This window comes from Callorhinus ursinus, unplaced genomic scaffold, assembly GCF_003265705.2.
Source record: "Callorhinus ursinus isolate GAN/ISIS: 27379988/994484 unplaced genomic scaffold, GSC_fseal_2.0 scaffold25, whole genome shotgun sequence".
Lineage (NCBI taxonomy): Eukaryota > Metazoa > Chordata > Mammalia > Carnivora > Otariidae > Callorhinus > Callorhinus ursinus.
Window position 1 is genome coordinate 9814180 of NW_027397087.1, and position 19237 is coordinate 9833416.

Below are 19237 nucleotides of genomic sequence, written 5' to 3' on the forward strand. Positions count from 1 at the left end.
TATATATATATATAAGTTGTTCTCTCTTTAAAATTTTGAGATGCGGTTTCTTCTAACATATCAAAATATACACTAAATCTCTAGTGTATGGCTTGGTTCTAGTCTCCTGCCTGATCACATTCTCTCCCCCTTTTTTTTTCTTTCTTTTTTTTTTCAATCCTCCTCTTTCTTTTTTCAAACACCTTATCAATTCCTTTTTTAAAATTTTTTTATAATTTTCATCTTTACAGTCATATACCATCCCTTCATCGTAGCAACCCTTATTTTGTACATATTTAAGTCTTTCTTTCTTTAAAATTTTAGGAGGCACTTTCTTCTAACAGACCAAAATACACTCAAAATCTAGTGTGTGGCACTGATCTATGCACCAGCCTGATCATATTTCATCATATTCTGTTTTTTTTTTTGTTGTTTTTGTTTCTTTTTATCTTTTTCTTTTTCTTTTTTTTTCCTCTTTCTTTTTTCTTTCTTTCCCTTTCTTTTCCCCTGGTTGCAGGTCTTTTCTGATTTGTTTAGAGTATATTTTTTGGGGATGTTGTTAACCTGTTAGCATTTTGTTCTCTCACTCATCTGTTCCCCTCTGGACAAGATGACAAGAGGAAAAAAATCACCTCAAAAAAAGAACAAGAGGTAGTACCATCGGCCAGGGACCTACTCAATATGGACATTATTACGATGTTGGACCTAGAGTTCAGAATCATGATTTTAAAGATACTAGCTGTTTAAATAAATTAAATAAATAAATTAAAGATACTACTGGGCTTGAAAAAAGCACGGAAGTTATTAGAGAAACCCATTCTGGAGAAATATAAAAGAACTAAAATCTAACCAAGTCAAAATCAAAAAGGCTGTTAATAAGGTACAATCAAAAATAGGGGCACTAACTGCTAGGACAAATGAGGCAGAAGAGAGAATCAGCGATATAGAAGACCAAATGATGGAAAATAAAGAAGCTGAGAAAAAGGGAGATAAACAACTACTGGATCACGAGGGCAGAATTCGAGAGATAAACGATACCATAAGATGAAAAACATTAGAATAATTGGGATCCCAGAAGAAGAAGAGAGAGAGGGGCAGAAGGTATATTGGAGCAAATTATAGCAGAGAACTTCCCTAATGTGGGGAAGGAAACAGGTATCAAAATCCAGGAGGCACAGAGAACCCCTCTCAAAATCAATAAAAATAGGTCAACACCCCGACAAATAATAGTAAAACTTACGAGTCTCAGAGACAAAGAGAAAATCTTGAAAGCAGCTCAGGAGAAGAGATATGTAACCTACAATTGTAGAAACATTAGATTGTCAACACACCTATCCACAGAGACCTGGCAGGCCGAAAAGACTGGCATGATATCTTCAGAGCACTAAACGAGAAAAATATGCAGCCAAGAATACTATATCCAGCTAGGCTGTCATTGAAAATAGAAGGAGATAAAAAGCTTCCAGGACAAACAAAAACTAAAGGAATTTGCAAACACGAAACCAGCCCTCCAAGAAATACTGAAAGGGGTCCTCTAAGCAAAGAGAGAGCCTAAAAGCAGCATAGATCAGAAAGGAACACAGACAATATACAGTAACAGTCACCTTACAGGCAATACAATGGCACTAAATTCATATCTTTCAATAGTTACCCTGAATGTAAATGGGCTAAATGCCCCAATCAAAAGACACAGGCTATCAGATTGGATTAAAAAACAAGACCCATCGATATGCTGTCTGCAAGAGACTCATTTTAGACCCAAAGACACCCCCACATTGAAAGTGAGGGGGTGGAAAACCATTTACCATGCTAATGGACACCAAAAGAAAGCTGGGGTGGCGATCCTTATATCAGACAAATTAGATTTTAAAGCAAAGACTGTAATAAGAGATGAGGAAGGACACTATATCCTCCTTAAAGGGTCTATCCAACAAGAAGATCTAACAATTGTAAATATCTATGCCCCTAACATGGGAGCAGCCAATTATATAAGGCAATTAATAACAAAAGCAAAGAAACACATTGACAACAATACAATAATAGTGGGGGACTTTAACACCCCCCTCACTGAAATGGACAGATGATCTAAGCAAAAGATCAACAAGGAAATAAAGACTTTAAATGACCCACTGGACCAAATGGACTTCACAGACATATTCAGAACATTCCCTCCCAAAGCAACGGAATACACATTCTTCTCTAGTGCCCATGGAACATTCTCCAGAATAGATCACATCCTAGGTCACAAATCAGGTCTCTACCGGTACCAAAAGACCGGGATTATTCCCTGCATATTTTCAGAACACAATGCTTTGAAACTAGAACTCAATCACAAGAGGAAAGTTCAAAAGAACTCAAATACATGGAGGCTAAAGAGCATCCTACTAAAGAATGAATGGGTCAACCAGGAAATTAAAGAAAAATTAAAAAAATTCAGGGAAACAAATGAAAATGAAAACACAACTGTTCAAAATCTCTGGGATGGAGCAAAGGGAGTCGTGAGAGGAGAATATATCGCAATACAAGACTTTCTCAAGAAACAAGAAAGGTCTCAAATACACAACCTAACCCTACACCTAAAGGAGCTGGAGAAAAAACAGCAAATAAAGCCTAAACCCAGCAGGAGAAGAGAAGTAATAAAGATCAGAGCAGAAATCAATGAAATACAAACCAAAAGAACAGCAGAACAGATCAACGAAACTAGGAGCTGGTTCTTTGAAAGAATTAACAAGATTGATAAACCCCTGGCCAGACTTATCAAAAAGAAAAAGAGAAATGACCCAAATCAACAAAATCATGAATGAAAGAGGAGAGATGACAACCAACACCAAATACAAACAATTATAAGAACATATTATGAGCAACTCTATGCCAGCAAATTAGATAACCTGGAAGAAATGGATGCATTCCTAGAGATGTATCAACTACCACAATTGAACCAGGAAGAAATACAAAACCTGAACAGACCTATAACCACTAAGGAAATTGAAGCAGTCATCAAAAATCTCCCAACAAACAAAAGCCCAGGGCCAGATGGCTTCCCAGGGGAATTCTACCAAACATTTAAAGAAGAATTAATACTTACTCTCCTGAAACTGTTCCAAAAAATAGAAATGGAAGGAAAACTTCCAAACTCATTTTAAGAGGCCACCATTACCTTGATCCCAAAACCAGACAAAGACCCCATCAAAAAGGAGAATTACAGACCAATATCCTTGATGAACATGGATGCAAAAATTCTCACCAAAACACCAGCCAATAGGATCCAACAGTACATTAAAAGGATTATTCACCATGACCAAGTGGGATTTATCCCTGGGCGGCAAGGTTGCTTCAACATCCGCAAATCAATCAACGTGATACAACACATTAACAAAAGAAAGAACAAGAATCATAGGATCCTCTCATAGATGCAGAAAAAGCATTTGACAAAGGACAGCATCCTTTCTTGATCAAAACTCTTCAGAGTATAGGGATAGAGGGTACATACGTCAATATCATAAAAGCCATCTATGAAAAACCTACAGTGAATATCATTCTCAATGGGGAAAAGCTGAGAGCTTTCCCCCTAAGGTCAGGAATGTGGCAGGGATGTCCACTATCACCACTGCTATTCAACGTAGTATTAGAAGTCCTAGCCACAGCAATCAGACAACAAAAAGAAATCAAAGGCATCCAAATCGGCAAAGAGGAAGTCAAACTCTGTCTTTGCAGATGATATGATGCTTTATGTGGAAAACCCAAAAGACTCCACCCCAAAACTGCTAGAACTCATACAGGAATTCAGTAAAGTAGCAGGATATAAAATCAATGCACAGAAATCAGTGGCATTCTTATACACTAACAACAAGACAGAAGAGAGAGAAATTAAGGAGTTGATCCCTATTACAACTGCACTCAAAACCATAAGATACCTAGGAATAAATCTAACCAAAGAGGCAAAGGATCTGTACTCAGAAAACTATAAAATTGAGGAAAACACAAAGAAATGGAAAAACGTTCCATGCTCATGGATTGGAAGAACAAACATTGTGAAGATGTCAATGCTACCTAGAGCAATCTACACATTCAATGCAATCCCCATCAAAATACCATCCACTTTTTTCAAAGAAATGGAACAAATAATCCTAAGATTTGTATGGAATCAGAAGAGACCCTGAATAGCCAGAGGAATCTTGAAAAAGAAAAGCAAAGCTGGCGGCATCCCAATTCCGGACTTCCAGCTCTATTACAAAGCTGTCATCATCAAGACAGTATGGTACAGGCACAAAAACAGACACATAGGTCAATGGAACAGAATAGAGAGCCCAGAAATGGACCCTCAACTCTATGGTCAACTAATCTTCCACAAAGAAGGAAAGAATGTCCAATGGATAAAAGATAGTCTCTTCAAAAAATGGTGTTGGGAAAATTGGACAGCCACATGCAGAAGAATGAAACTCGACCATTTCCTTACACCACACACAAAAATAGACTCCAAATGGTTGAAAGTCCTAAATGTGAGACAGGAGTCCAACAAAATCCTTGAGAACACAGGTAGCAACCTCTTCGACCTCAGCCGCAGCAACTTCTTCCTAGAAATATCACCAAAGACAAGGGAAGCAAGGGCAAAAATGAACTATTGGGATTTCATCAAGATAAAAAGCTTTTGCAGAGCAAAAGAAATAGTCCACAAAACCAAAAGACAACCGACAGAATGGGAGAAGATATTTGCAAATGACATATCAGATAAAGGGCTAGTATCCAAAATCTATAAAGAACTTATCAAACTCAACACCCAAAGAACAAATAATCCAATCAAGAAATGGGCAGAAGACATGAACAGACATTTTTCCAAAGAAGACATCCAAATGGCCAACAGACACATGAAAAAGTGCTCAACATCGCTCGGCATCAGGGAAATCCAAATCAAATCCTCAATGAGATACCACCTCACACCAGTCAGAACGGCTAAAATTAACAAGTCAGGAAATGACAGATGTTAGCGGGGATGCGGAGAAAGGGGAACCCTCCTACACTGTTGGTGGGAATGCAAGCTGGTACAACCACTTTGGAAAACAGTATGGAGGTTCCTCAAACAGTTGAAAATAGAGCTACCGTACAATCCAGCGATTGCACTACTGGGTATTTACCCCAAAGATACAAATGTAGGGATCTGAAGGCGTACATGCACTCCGATGTTTATAGCAGCGATGTCCACAATAGCCAAACTGTGGAAAGAGCCAAGATGTCCATCGACAGATGAATGGATAAAGAAGATGTGGTATATATACACAATGGAGTATTATGCAGCCATCAAAAGGAATGAGATCTTGCCATTTGCAATGATGTGGATGGAACTGGAGGGTGTTATGCTGAGTGAAATAAGTCAATCAGAGAAAGACATGTATCATATGACCTCACTGATATGAGGAATTCTTAATCTCAGGAAACTGAGTGTTACTAGAGTGGTTGGGGGTGGGAGGGATGGGGTGGCTGGGTGATAGACATTGGGGAGGGTATGTGCTACGGTGAGCACTGTGAATTGTGCAAGACTGTTGAATCACAGATCTGTACTTCTGAAACAAATAACGCAACATATTTTAAGAAAAAAGAAAAAGAAGAAGATAACAGGAGAGGAAGAATGAAGGGGAGTAAGTCAGAGGGGGAGACGAACCATGAGAGATGATGGACTCTGAAAAACAAACTGAGGGTTCTAGAGGGGAGGAGGGTAGGGGGATGGGTTAGCCTGGTGATGGGTATTGAGGAGGGCACGTTCTGCATGGAGCACTGGGTGTTATGAACAAACAATGAATCATGGAACACTGCATCAAAAACTAATGATGTAATATATGGTGATTAACATAACAATAAAAAAATAAAAAAAAAAGAAATGGGCAGAAAACATGAACAGACATTTCTGCAAAGAAGACATCCAAATGGCCAACAGACACATGAAAAAGTGCTCAACATCACTTGGCATCAGGGAAATCCAAATCAAAACCTCAACGAGATACCACCTCACACCAGTCAGAATGGCTAAAATTAACAGGTCAGGAAATGAAAGATGTTGGCGAGGATGCAGAGAAAGGGGAACCCTCCTACACTGTTGGTGGGAATGCAAGCTGGTGCAGCCACTTCGGAAAACAGTATGGAGGTTCCTCAAACAGTTGAAAACAGAGCTACACTCTGACCCAGCAATTGCACTACTGGGTATTTACCCCAAAGATACAAATGTAGTGATCCGAACAGGCACCTGTACCCCAATGTTTGTAGGAGCAATGTCCACAATAGCCAAACTATGGAAAGAGTCTAGATGTCCATCAACAGATGAATGGATACAGATGTTGTATATATATATACAATGGAATATTATGCAGCTCTCAAAAAAAATGAAATCTTGCCATTTGGAACAACATGGCTGGAACTAGAGGGTATTATACTAAGCAAAATAAATCAATCAGAGAAAGATAATTATCATATGATCTCACTGATATGAAGAATTTGAGAAATAAGACAGAGGATCATAGGGTAAGGGAAGGAAAAATGAAACAAGACGAAACCAAAGGGGGAGACAAACCATAAGAGATTCTTAATCTCAGGAAACAAACTGAGGGTTGCTGGAGTGGAGTGGGGGTGAGAGGGATGGGGTGGCTGGGTGATGGACATTTGGAAGGATATGTACTATGGTGAGTGCCGTGAATTGTGTAAGACTGATGAATCAGACCTGTACCCCTGAAACAAATAATACATTATATGTAATTAAAAAAAAAAAAAGAAAAGTAAAGAAAAAGTCTGCTTGGACAGATACCAGCTAAATATAATCAACTAGGATGATACCTGTCACAAAATAAAGAGTAAATGTGCTTTCATTTTTAAAGTGATTTTTTTAAAAAGATTTTTTATTTACTTATTTTTGCGAGAGAGAGAGAGACAGAGAGAGAGCACAAGCAGGGGGAACGGGAGAGGGAAAAGTAGGCTCCCTGCTGAATAGGCAGCCCGATGCGGGACTAGATCCCAGGACCCTGGGATCATGACCTGAGCTGACGGCTGATGCTTAACTGACTGAGCCACCCAAGCACCCTTTAAAGTGATTGTGACAGTCTCAGTCAAATCTGTATCTATTTGTAAACAGAATGGACAAGAGACTAAATTTTATAGTTTGAACACTAATAATTTATAATCTTGAACAAAGAACATGAATTTGAGTGGGAAAATACATGAAATTATAAACTTGAGAGACTTAAGAACTTTTGTTGAACACTTACCAAAACATGAAAGAGATCTATAGATAGGAGGCAAGGTGTATCTTCTGATTTTAGGTTAGGAAGAACAACTGAAAAAGAAAAAAAACAAACAGTGTAATTCATTAAGATAGCAATGTAGTTAAATACTACATAAAACACCTAAAACAAAAATGTAACAGGGTTATAAAATATAGAAACTGGTAAACTGGCACATCACACCTTTAAGATATGGGAACCACAATTAACAAGTTAAACTGACAAAAACTTCCTAGAAAGCCTGTATATAATTTAAGAGTTGAAAGATAAGATCCAGGAGGAAAAAAGGTAAATAAATAAAGGAAACAGAGATTATTCAATAAGTATATGCTCAATGAATAAGAATTACTTTTATCCAATGTTCCTTAATACTTTTTTCCAAACTATACATTTCTAAATGTCTTGTGATACATAAAATATGTGAAGAATTTGGAGTGGGGAGCAAAGAGAACTTGCAAAGCAGTGCAAGTGAAATGAGGATGAAGAATATCCCCCTGATCCAGCAAAATTAAAGCTATTTTTAAATGATCTATCCATATCATTGATCCCTTTTCTAACCAGATTAGGATATAAACATGTTAGCGGTTGTGAACGGTGGTTCAATAATGCCCCTAGGTGGGTAGATGTAAGTTAAAAACATTTGGAAAATAACCTGAGTTTGTTTTATTAATTAATTAATTTATTTTTTTATTTTAAAGATTTTTATTTATTTATTCATGAGAGACAGAGGGGGGGAGAGAGAGAGAGAGAAGCAGAGGGAGAAGCAGGCTCCCAAGGAGCAGGGAGCCCGATGCGGGACTCGATCCCAGGACCCTGGGATCATGACCTGAGCCGAAGGCAGACGCTTAACCATCTGAGCCACCCAGGCACCCATAACCTGAGTTTTAAAATAAGATTGCAGGTATTATAGGGGCATCCAGGTCTTTTGTTTTTTCTTTTGTAAAGCTGCTGTAGTTGAGTGTTCAAAATTAGTGCAGTGTGTTGTTTCCTAATGAAATACATCGCCAGAAATGCAATGGAAAAAGACATATAAGTAATAATTTAATAATAATTCAGAAGAGACTACCTGATAGGAGACGAACCAGATGTTTCTGTATCAGGACCTGAGGACAGGTAATCTTCTGCGCAATGGCAAACTGCATTAATGCTTTCAGACCATTATGCTAGATGGTAAGAGAGGGAAACATAAAAAGATAAGGGAAGATGATAGGCTGAAGTCACTCACTGTAGAACTCAATCCCAGTCTGCAAGAATTAGATGCAGACTTATTATATACTTTACATTCTTGCAAATAAATTACAATATTTTTAGTACTTTTAGAAAGTTTTATGAACTAATTCATCAAATTTTTAACAGATTTTCCCATGACAAAGAAGTACTAAAGCTATTAATTATTTCAATTCTCCTTTAAGTACTCATTTTCCCCAGTCAATTTCTTAAATGTCTGGACTAATTTACTCTGCTGAGGCCTGGGCAAAAAAAATATATTACAGAAATTCTAAAACGATGGCAAAAAACCCCAAAACGTTCCATTGAATTCAGATCTTTTGCTCCCTAACCAGAAGGCCAGGAACTGTAGGGAAGCACACTGTGGACTACAAGTGCCCTGTGCCAGCTATCAGGAAAATAAGAGGGAAATGGCAAGGAGGGGTGGTCTAAGGAATCCTTGGTGGCCCACTCTGTTTTCGTGCAGCTATTTGTTGAGCACTATTTTCCAGGGTCCCCTACAATATGAAGCTTAGGCCTGGAGATGGGAGTATAGTCCTGTAGTGCCAAGATCTGCCCATCAAGGGGCCACGGCGTAGTTTTATTCTTGAATTTACTATGATGATTCATTTATAGTTAAGTCAGCACTAATAATGTTACAAGATGGGTCAAAATTAGTGAGGAAGGAAAATGTAGGAGACAGGAGGTTTCTGACTTGGCAATAAACAGAGTAGGGGGAGAAAAAGTAACTAAGTATCATCTGAAATCTCTCTATGAATTAGATTTAACCACCAAGATTGAGTAAGCACTCTAAAGCGCACAATGTTGGCCATTGAGTCTCCTGTGAGACTGAAGTAGCTTTAAAAAAAAAAAAGAATTTTGCTAATTTTTATAGAAAAAGGAGTGAATTAAAAAAATGATTTAAGAAAATGGTAAATTAACTGTAGACTATACCAAAAAAAGCCTACCACGAATTACACATACCCTGCTGGAATATACACACCTGTCTATTTTGAAGTGCTCCAAACAGAGGTTTTCCTTCATCTCCCAAGAGGTTTTCTCAAAGAGTAAGAAAAACAAAAATAATAAATCCTGAATACTGCTACAATTGTATACTTGGCTTTAGATGTTCTTTAACTGATTCTATTTTTGACCAGATGATTTGCACTTTTCCCCCTCAAAGTTTCATGTTTATGTCTATGCCAAAATTTCCAAATTTTTGAGAATATATTATAGAAGCAAATGTAGATCACTTACAAACTGTTACTATAAATAATAAAGCCCCCGCAGCTATCCAAGAGAATACTTGGGAAAAACAAAGCATACTGGCTCATTTTTCATCCTTTTAACATTGCTTCTATGCCAACAATTTTTAAACAAGTAATTTTTATGCATAATCACAACTTATTTTGTTTTAAAATACATAGGCAGATGCAAGTAACTACTGCTCTTATAGGTACTATTAAAAAAGAATTACATTTATAGGAATAAAACCAAAACTGAAAATTAAAAAAAAAAAAGACCCATGGATTCATATACATTTTGCCTTGCTGGCTAGGGTATTTATTGCTATATTACTTGTATTTTCATTGCTTTCTGGCAGCAGATACATCTATGAGTAAGGAAGGTTTATTTCCTATTTTCTTTTTCCAAGTTTGAATGGACATTAATAAAAGATGTTGTATATTGATTCCTTAACGATAGTTCCTAACCATGCCAACACATTCTGTATATGTCTCTCCACACCCATAGGGAATGAGGTAAGTTAGCTGCTTATGCACTAGGAATAAAATAGAGGACTATGTCCCCTGCATGGAAAAACCACTGTGAAAACAGTGTAACACTATAGTAATCAAATAAAATCTAATTACTAGGTTTCAGAACCACACAGAAAAATTTAGTCCTATTCTCCAGTGAACTTCTCATCACTTTTATGACAAAAATTGAACTTATTTTTTTTAAAGATTTTATTTGTTTTTTACAGAGAGAGCAAGAGAGGGAACACAAGCAGGGAGAGTGGGAGAGGGAGAAGCAGGCTTCCTGCCGAGCACGGAGCCTGATGTGGGACTTGATCCCAGGACCCTGGGATCCTGAGCTGAAGGCAGACGCTTAACGACTGAGCCACACAGGCGCCCAAAAACTGAACTTTTTAAATGTTAACTCTTTAAATATAAACTTCTGATTCCTAAAGTTTGTCTTGCCAAAGGCAGTAAAGTGTAAAATGCCTTCATTGAAAGTCTCACGATACTCAGTAGTAGATCATGACTCTAAAAGAATACGTTATATTTCTTATCAATTTGTTTAGATTCTATTCTATTTAAATCTCATTCTTCCAGGGTGCCTGGGTGGCTCAGTTGGTTAAGCGGCTGCCTTCAGCTCAGGTCATGATCCCAGGGTCCTGGGATCGAGTCCCGCACTGGGCTCCCTGCTCAGCGGGGAGTCTGCTTCTCCCTCTGCCTGCCACTCCCCTGTTTGTGCTCTCTCTCTGACAAATAAATAAATAAAATCTTAAAAAAAAAGAAAAAGTGGTAGACTCCATTAAAAACAACTGCCAAAAATCTACACTGGAAAGGGAAATTGAAACTGTCTTGGATAAAGGGGATATAAAAGTATTACAGTTCTTATTCTTTTTCAGATAGTATTGTATCTCATGACTGTAATAAGCAAATATGCTAATTTTAAAATCTAAGCAATTCTTCACAACTACACTCTTCTCCCCTCCCCAGCTTTCCTGATATATAACTGACACATAACACTGTGTAAATTTAAGGTGTACAATATGTTGATTTGAGGGGCGCATGGGTGGCTCAGTCGGTTAGGCAACTGCCTTTGGGTCAAGTCATGATCCCAGGGTCCTGGGATTGAGTCCCACATTGGGATCCTTGCTCAGTGGGGAGCTTGCTTCTCCCTCTCCCTCTACCGCTACCCCTGCTTGTGCTCTCTCTCTCTCAAAATAAATAAAATCTTAAAAAAACAAAAAACACAACATGTTGATTTGATTGCTACACTTTTCTCTAAGAAGCTTTCAATATGGCTGGGATTTTGTCAGTGGGCTTCCCTTCTGACCTCTTAGTTCCTGCCCGCTAATCTGTCTCTCCTGACTACCTCAGTCTTCCCTTCCTTTTCCTGATAATGTTTTAGGTGACTTTGGTTTCCATTCTTTTTCTCTCAAGGTGTAAAAGAAACAAAAATTACTGAACATTTCTGGCTTGATTCTTCTTCCTTTGCCTTTTTTCTTGATTTTCTAGTGTTGTAAATCTGCCAGCTTTTAAATATAGCTTGCTTCATGCTATACCTTTCAAATATTTTGAGCTTATTTTGCATATGGCCAATACTGTAGTTAAAAAGGGATCGATACAAAAATTCTCAGACTAAATGGCATTAGGCCACACTAATACACTGAAATACTAATACTTCTCCAACAATTCAAGCTATTTTAAGCCATCAGGGGAAAAAAGAGGAAAAATTTGGTCAATCAATGTTAATTCTGTTTCTATGAACCCTCCAAAGCAGTCTCTCATAGGCTTTACCAATTGCCTGGATAGTGAAAGCACACGTGCTCCAGGTCATCATGGGGATTCGAGGATCCGTTTCATCAGGAGGTACTTTCAGTCCAATTCTATAAATTGTTGTGGCAAAGAGAATGACCATTTCCTTAATGCTATTAGAATATTTTATCCTAAAAATAAAACAAGAAAAATTTATATAATAAATTTAGTAAACGGGGTTACCTACTCAGAAGTCCAATTAGGTACTGAAGTAACAATTTAACTCCTTTCGACAAAGTAAACTGCTTTTTGTCAAATTAGAGATTAGAGTCTCTGAAGCTTTATTCATTAGGAAAAAATGGGAAAAGCAGAACTCTATCTCTTAGAGGCAGAAAAATATCTCTTACAAAATGATAATGGTCCATATAACTTTACTTCCTGTAAAAGATGCAGTAAATGATCACAGCAGAAAGGATCCAGGTCCAAATTAAGGACAAACTGCAGAGAAGGAATAAAATTCAGAGGAAACAGATCTGACTTAACAAGTTTTAGTCTCTGGAAAAGGGACTAAGAAGGACGTCAGTGTTAACAGGGTGTGTTAACAGGGTGTGTGTGTGTGTGTGTGTGTGTGTGTGTGTGTGTGTGTGTGTGTGTCACACACAGAGAGAGAGAGAAAGAGAGAAAAGAGTATGTCATGTACTTGGAATGTAATTTCTGGTTTCCTGAACTTCCTTTTCTAACAAGTATTTTCAATAACAATGAGATATGCAATATAAACAAGGATCACAACTAAAAAAATGTACATCAGATAATATCTGTTAAATAATTACACCTGATTTGGATACATTATATTTTTCAAAGTGTCTTCACATAAGTATTTTTCCAATAACCTTATAATGTAAGATAATAGGCTACTGTTTCAATTTTACCAACAAGAAAAATGAATTGGAGAGGTGGGTGACTGGAGACTTTTCAGAAGTCAGAGGGCAGGTTAGATATGACTTTAATTAAAGTGTCTTAAATGCTGTTCTTACTGTAGGCAGGACTATAGAGAAATGGCATTTTTGTTGGTCAAAAATGGTTAATTATAGACATGGTTCACCCTAATACATAGTACTTTAATACCTCAAACCACTTAATTTTATTGTACAAATAAAACTTCAGGGAGAAAGAAACAAGATAAAAATGGGGTAAAGAAATAATTTTACAAATAAAGCAAGAAGGAGAGATGGGAGGATGGAAGGAAGGATTATTCTTCATTCTTATTTTCACAGCCATTTACAAACTTCTTTTAACTATTTAGATACTTACGAAGGCTGAATTCCAAAACTGAGGATAGAATGGAACTCAAAAGTGGAATCGCCCATTCCTTGATCAAGTAAGACTGGAATTGTTGGGTTTTCTCCTTATGCATGAAAAAGAAAAAGAAAGAAAAATCATGAGGGTTTAGTGTGACACACACTTTCCTAGCTTTTTAAAATTATATATGACCATTTTAGAATACTTAGAAAATGTTAATAAGTAATAAACGATCATTCAAAATTTCTCTACCCTAATAACATTTGGGTGATATTCTTCTGTTCTCCATATGAATGTTACACATACAGATTTTTTTATAAAGACAAAATCAGAGTACTGTTCTGTATCTTGTTTTTTCACCAACAGATCATAAATGTCTTTCCACATCGGTAACTCCCCCTCTACAGTTCCATTTTTAATGGATGCATAGTATTCTATTAGTAAGGCAGTATACATTAATGAACAAGTGCAGACGATCTGGACCCAAGCTGCCTAGGTTTGCATCCTAGCTCTGCCACCATTACTAAGACCTTGGGTGAACACTAACCTTACTTTGGCTCCATTTCCTCATCAAATTAGAATTGTTGTTCCCCTATATGAAACAAGTTGTCTTTTTCTGATTGTCTTTGAGATTTTTTCCCTTCATCTTTGATTTTTAACAGTTTGTCTATGATCTATGTAGGTGTAGTTTTCTTTCAGTTCATCTTTGAGGTTCACTGAACTTCTTAAATACGTAAGTTTATATTTTTTGCTGAATTTGGGAAGTTTTCAGCCATTATTTCTTCAAAAAAATTTTTTTTCTCTACCATCCTTTTTCTTTTGGGGACTTGCGGGACATAAATATTGGATTTAAAAAAATTGGGTCCATATGTCTCTAAAGCTATGTTGTTTTTTTTTTTCTCCATCACTTTTCTGTCTATTCCTCAGACTGGAGAATTTCCACTGATCTAATTTCAAGTTCACTAACTCTTACCCTTCTCATCTCCATTCTACTATTGAGTCCATCCAGTTAATTTTTATTTCATACAGTGCTTCTTCAATTCTATTATCTCTATTTGGTTCTTTTTTTTTTTTTAATAGTTTCTATTTTTTTTCTGCTGAGAACTCTATTTTTCCAATCATTTCAAAAGTGTTCACCTTTACCTTATGTTTAATGATTATATAGGTGTTTTAAATTTTTTGTCAAAAACGTTCAATGTTAAAACATCTCAGGATTGGCATTTGATTTTTTTTCCTTGAGAGTTGGTCAGATTCTTCTGGTTCTTTGTAGGCTGAATAATTCCGGATTTTATCTTGGATATTTTGAATTTTACATTGTGAGGTTTTGGTTCTTGTTAAATGTACCTTTCTTTTTGTTTTAGTAGGCAAACAACCCAATTAGGTTCAACAAGTTTTGTCTCACTGTGTATGGTGGTTCCAATGTTAGTCTTAGAGCCCTTGCTATGCTGCTTGGGTCTGCCTATACATGTACTACTCAGGGGTCAGTCTGAGACTTAAGCGGTGGTTTAATGCAGCTTCATTCTCAACCCTGCTGCTGTTCCTTTGGGCCTATTCTACACAAGTGCATCTTGGAGGTAAGCCCAAGATTTGTGCTGGTCTCAAAAACAGGAGATTCCCCTTCTATAGGCTCTCTCCTCTCTGGGATTTCCCCCATAATTCTCTAGCTCCATGGGGCCCTTTTCCCCAGTTCCTCTGGCCAAAATGACATGTTTCTCTCCGTTTTAGTATCCTCTGTTGTTAAGTAGATTCAGGCGACTGGGGTTACCTGTGGAGTGAAGCTGTGAAGCAAAGACAGAAAAAAATAATGAGGATTCACCCTGCCTTCTTTGGAACACAGAGGTCCCTTTTTTCCCAGTTCCTCTGGCCAGAGATACTGCTTTTCTCTTGGGATTTTACGTGTCTCTATGGCCACCATGGCACTGTAGCTCCATGACTGGGGCTGACCTCAGGAGAGGGTCAGAAGATGAAAAACACCACAACAGGAATTCCCTTTACAACTCTCCAGTTCTGAGGGGTTTCTTTTCCTGATCCTCTGGCCAAAAAGGGGATCTGTCTTGAATTTTTTTGCTGTTCATGTCCACTGCAAAGCTCTGTGACTCAGGCTACCCTGGAGTCAAGGCTGGGAAATACAGGAGGAAAAACACCCAGGAAACTCATTGCCAAGCATTCTTCAAATTTTGATTTCCCTCCTCAATCTGCCTGCCGTTGTTTACTTCTCAGAGTTGTTAGATAGTCTTATCTCTCAACTGTAAGGAATATATAAATGAGGTAACAGTTTTAAAATGTTTTTGTTATTAATAACAAAATATTAATGAAATTAGTAATAGTAATGGCTAATGCCTATACTATGTACCATGCACTGTTTCACTTTACAAAGGATAACTCAATCCTTCAATCAGCGAGATAGATACTATTATTATTCCCACCTTGCAAATAAAGTTGAGGCACAGACAGGTTAAATAACTTGTCCGAGATCATAGAGACAGTGAGCGATGGATCTAAGATTTAACTCCAAGCAGTGTGACTCTAGATTAACCACTGTCTATATTGCTTGCCAGTATAAAAATTATTTAATCAAATAAAGTGATTTAAGCCAAACTTAGTCTTGCCTTTGAAAACCTTCACTTCCTGATATTCAACAAATCTGTATTGGCAAACCATATTTTAAAGCAGTAAGTACTAGAGAAAAAATTAAAGACTCTGACACTTAAATCTCACACAGCTAAATATAAAATAATTTTAAGCAAACCTTTGGCATGTTTCATATTATAACCTGATATTCTGGCCAGAACAGTCTGTATCCATTGCGCCAGGGTCAAAAGTTGAGCAAGAGCTTCTGCATTCTCACTGAAAAATGACATTTAAAAATTATCAAGCCATTGGCACCAACTCAAACTGAAAACCTAAACTTGTAGAGTCTTTCTATGGACAAATGGTTGTATAAAAAAGGTCAAATTCCTTCAGATTAACTTCCTAAGTCATAGAAACACATATGTCTAAAAATGTAGTTTTAGCATCATTTACAATAGCCACAATATGGAAGCAACCTAAGTGTCCATTGACAGATGAATGGTTAAAGAAAATGTGGTATATATACACAACAGGATATTACTCAGCCATAAAAAAGGATGAGATCTTGCCATTTGTGACAACATGGACAGATTTAGAGGGTATTATGCTAAGTGAAGTAAGTCAGACAGAGAAAAGACAAATACCATATGATTTCACTTATATGTGGAATCTAAGAAACAAAACAAATGAACAAACAAAGCAGAAAGAGACCCATAAATACAAAGACAAACTGATGGCTACTAGAGGGGCAGGGAATGGGCCAAAAGGGGTTAAGGGGAGTGAGAAATACAGGCTTTTAGTTATAGAAAGAATAAGTCATGGGGATGAAGGTACAGCATAGGGAATATATTCAATGGTACTGTGATAGTGTTGTATGGTGAGAGATGGTTGCTACACTTGTGGTGAGCACAGCATAACATATAGACTTGTCAAATCACTGTGTTGTACACCTGAAACTAAGGTAACATTGTGTATCAACTATATTTCAATAAAATAAATAAATAAAAGAGAAAATGTAGTTTGGGGAGGGAGGAGAATTTTACAAGTACAATGAATAAGATACCACTCATAGGCCCAACACCTAGAAGTAACAAATGTCAATAAATGGAATCACCATTCTAGTCGCTCAAATAAAAAACTAGGTGCCATCACTGATTTCTTGGATTCTCTCACAGCCCACCTTCGAACCCAGCAGCTAGTTTTGCTGGTTTTACCTTCTAAATATAACCCAAGTTGATCACTTCTTTCTACCTCCACTGTTACTACCTTAATCCAAGTTACATTATCCCTCACCTGAACTATTTCAATACATTAACTGTTCTTCCGAAGTTTTCACAACAGTGCTTCATTATTATCTATGTATTCATTATATAACAGCCAGAAGGATCTTTTAAAATGTAAATCTGATATCACTCCTCTGTTCAAAATACTCCAATGGTTTCCCATCAACATAAAATACTATGTGTTTTTAATACTAAAAATAAAATTCTAATTTCTCATCTTTATAAGCCCTTTTATGATCTGGTTCTTTGCTTGTTCCATTCCAATATACTGCCTTTCTGCTGTGCCTCCAACATGCTGATACATTCCTACTTCAGGGCATTTGCTCTTTATATTGCCTGTGCTTGGTTCTCTTCTCCCAGAAATTAGCACTACTTGTCTTTCACTTCATTCAGGGCCCTACTCAAATGTCATTATCCCAAAGAGAAGCTCCCTGATGACTGTGACCATGGTCTCATGCACCCCGTTTCTAGCCCTTTACCTTGCTGCTTTAGTTTTGTCATAGTATTTCTCACTTTGTATTCGTATGTTTATTGTTGGTCTCTCCTTTCTGTAATATAAATTCCGTAAGGGCAGGGACCTGATCCAAACTTTTATTAACAACCAAGAAGATTAGAAACAATGTTATTAAAAGGGACTGTTGAAAAGACAGTCTTGTAAAGTGAAATTATACAATGAACTGTGCCACAATTCACATATCTGGACATAAATTTGACCTAAGAATTTTTTATACACTCTTAACTTTCACATCTTAGATTATACTCATGTTGATTTTCTAAAAACAAAAAAGGCAAATATATTCAAATACATAGGTAAGTTCAAGTGCCTAATAAAAATGTTATGTATAATTATGTATTTCAGATCCTAAGTAACAAAGGTGTTACTACACATTAAAAGTGTCACAGGTTCAAAGAGACCCAGTTGTAAGGATTGGTCTAACTTCAGAAAGGACTGCCCTGAAGCGTCCTGTTCTTTCTTTTTACTTTTAAAGATATTATTTATTTGAGAGAGAGAGAAAGATAGAGTCCATGGGCACGAGAGAGCACAAGTGGGGGGAGACAGGGGGAGAGGGAGAAGCAGACTCCCTGCTGAGCAGGGAGAACCTTGAGATCATGACCTGAGCTGAAGACAGAGGCTCAGTCGAGCCACCCAGGTGCCCCTGAAGCATCCTATTCTTTAAAGATATCAAGGGAAATAGTTGCTGAACATTCCTTAGAGAATAATTTACATGTTTAATAATCCTTACTTGGGAAACCACTGTGTAAAAAAAAAGGCTTATACAGGCTAACAAGAAGTTGGAAAGGTCACTTAATTTTATTATGATTTGTTTTTTGTCTTCATGTGTATAGTTAGGTAAGGCTTTGGAGTCACGTCTGGGTTCAAATCCTGAGTCTGTCTTGGGACAAGTAAAAACTACTCATAGTCTCCAATTCCTTATCTTTTAAATGGGAATAACAGTACCTGCCTTTGTTAGGCTATCTGAGTATTAAAAAAATAATATAGCAGGTGCATGGTAGAGTGCCTAGAACATATCAATTAGTCAAAAAAAGATAAATGCTTCCAATGCCACCTTCTTACTAAAAGATGACATTTTATGTCCCAATATGCTGAGTAGAAGACAATTTCCAAATCAGGTTTTCTAATGACATGGAATAGTACAGACAGAACAACTACTTATTGACCCTGATTGCCAAGCCTATCACCTTTGAGCACTTTTGTTGTGGAAACATGTTAAAAGTGTTTTTATCAACAAAATCTTTTTCTTTAGCAAAACTTAGGTCGATTATTACAAATTCATTGAGTTTAAAAAAAGTAAAGTAACAATAATAATACCGTTATCATCATATACAACAGTGGCAACACAGAAATATAAATTAAGCGTTACAGTTATCATAACAAATGAGTAAAGTTGCTGTTAAATTCCACTTGTAAATGGTCAACACAGAAAAGTTCAAAAACTTAGTCTAAAAACTCAAAAGCAATCCAAAGATATACAATGAATCTAGTGTTTTTTTTACTTTAACATTTTGTCCACATCTCTACAACTAGAAAACTGGATCTTCTGAAAAAATAGAATTAAAAATAATAATACAAAGACCTTTAGAGAAACCAAATTCTAAAAAGTAACTCTAATGGTATCAAAGGACTATA

The 19237-nt window shown here is 36.9% G+C and overlaps 1 protein-coding gene across 1 annotated transcript in view; it reads right to left on the reverse strand.

The window, feature by feature from the left end:
- The window catches only part of UBR1 (ubiquitin protein ligase E3 component n-recognin 1), a 133201-nt gene that overhangs the window by 17587 nt on the left and 96377 nt on the right, over positions 1–19237 (reverse strand). The window contains exons 33-39 of the mRNA XM_073876909.1: positions 15984–16081; positions 13247–13340; positions 11978–12126; positions 9451–9506; positions 8308–8404; positions 7210–7294; positions 3041–3104 (exon numbers count right to left, since the gene is read on the reverse strand). Of these exons, the coding sequence (XP_073733010.1) occupies positions 3041–3104; positions 7210–7294; positions 8308–8404; positions 9451–9506; positions 11978–12126; positions 13247–13340; positions 15984–16081 (643 nt within the window). The remainder of the gene's footprint in view (positions 1–3040; positions 3105–7209; positions 7295–8307; positions 8405–9450; positions 9507–11977; positions 12127–13246; positions 13341–15983; positions 16082–19237) is intronic.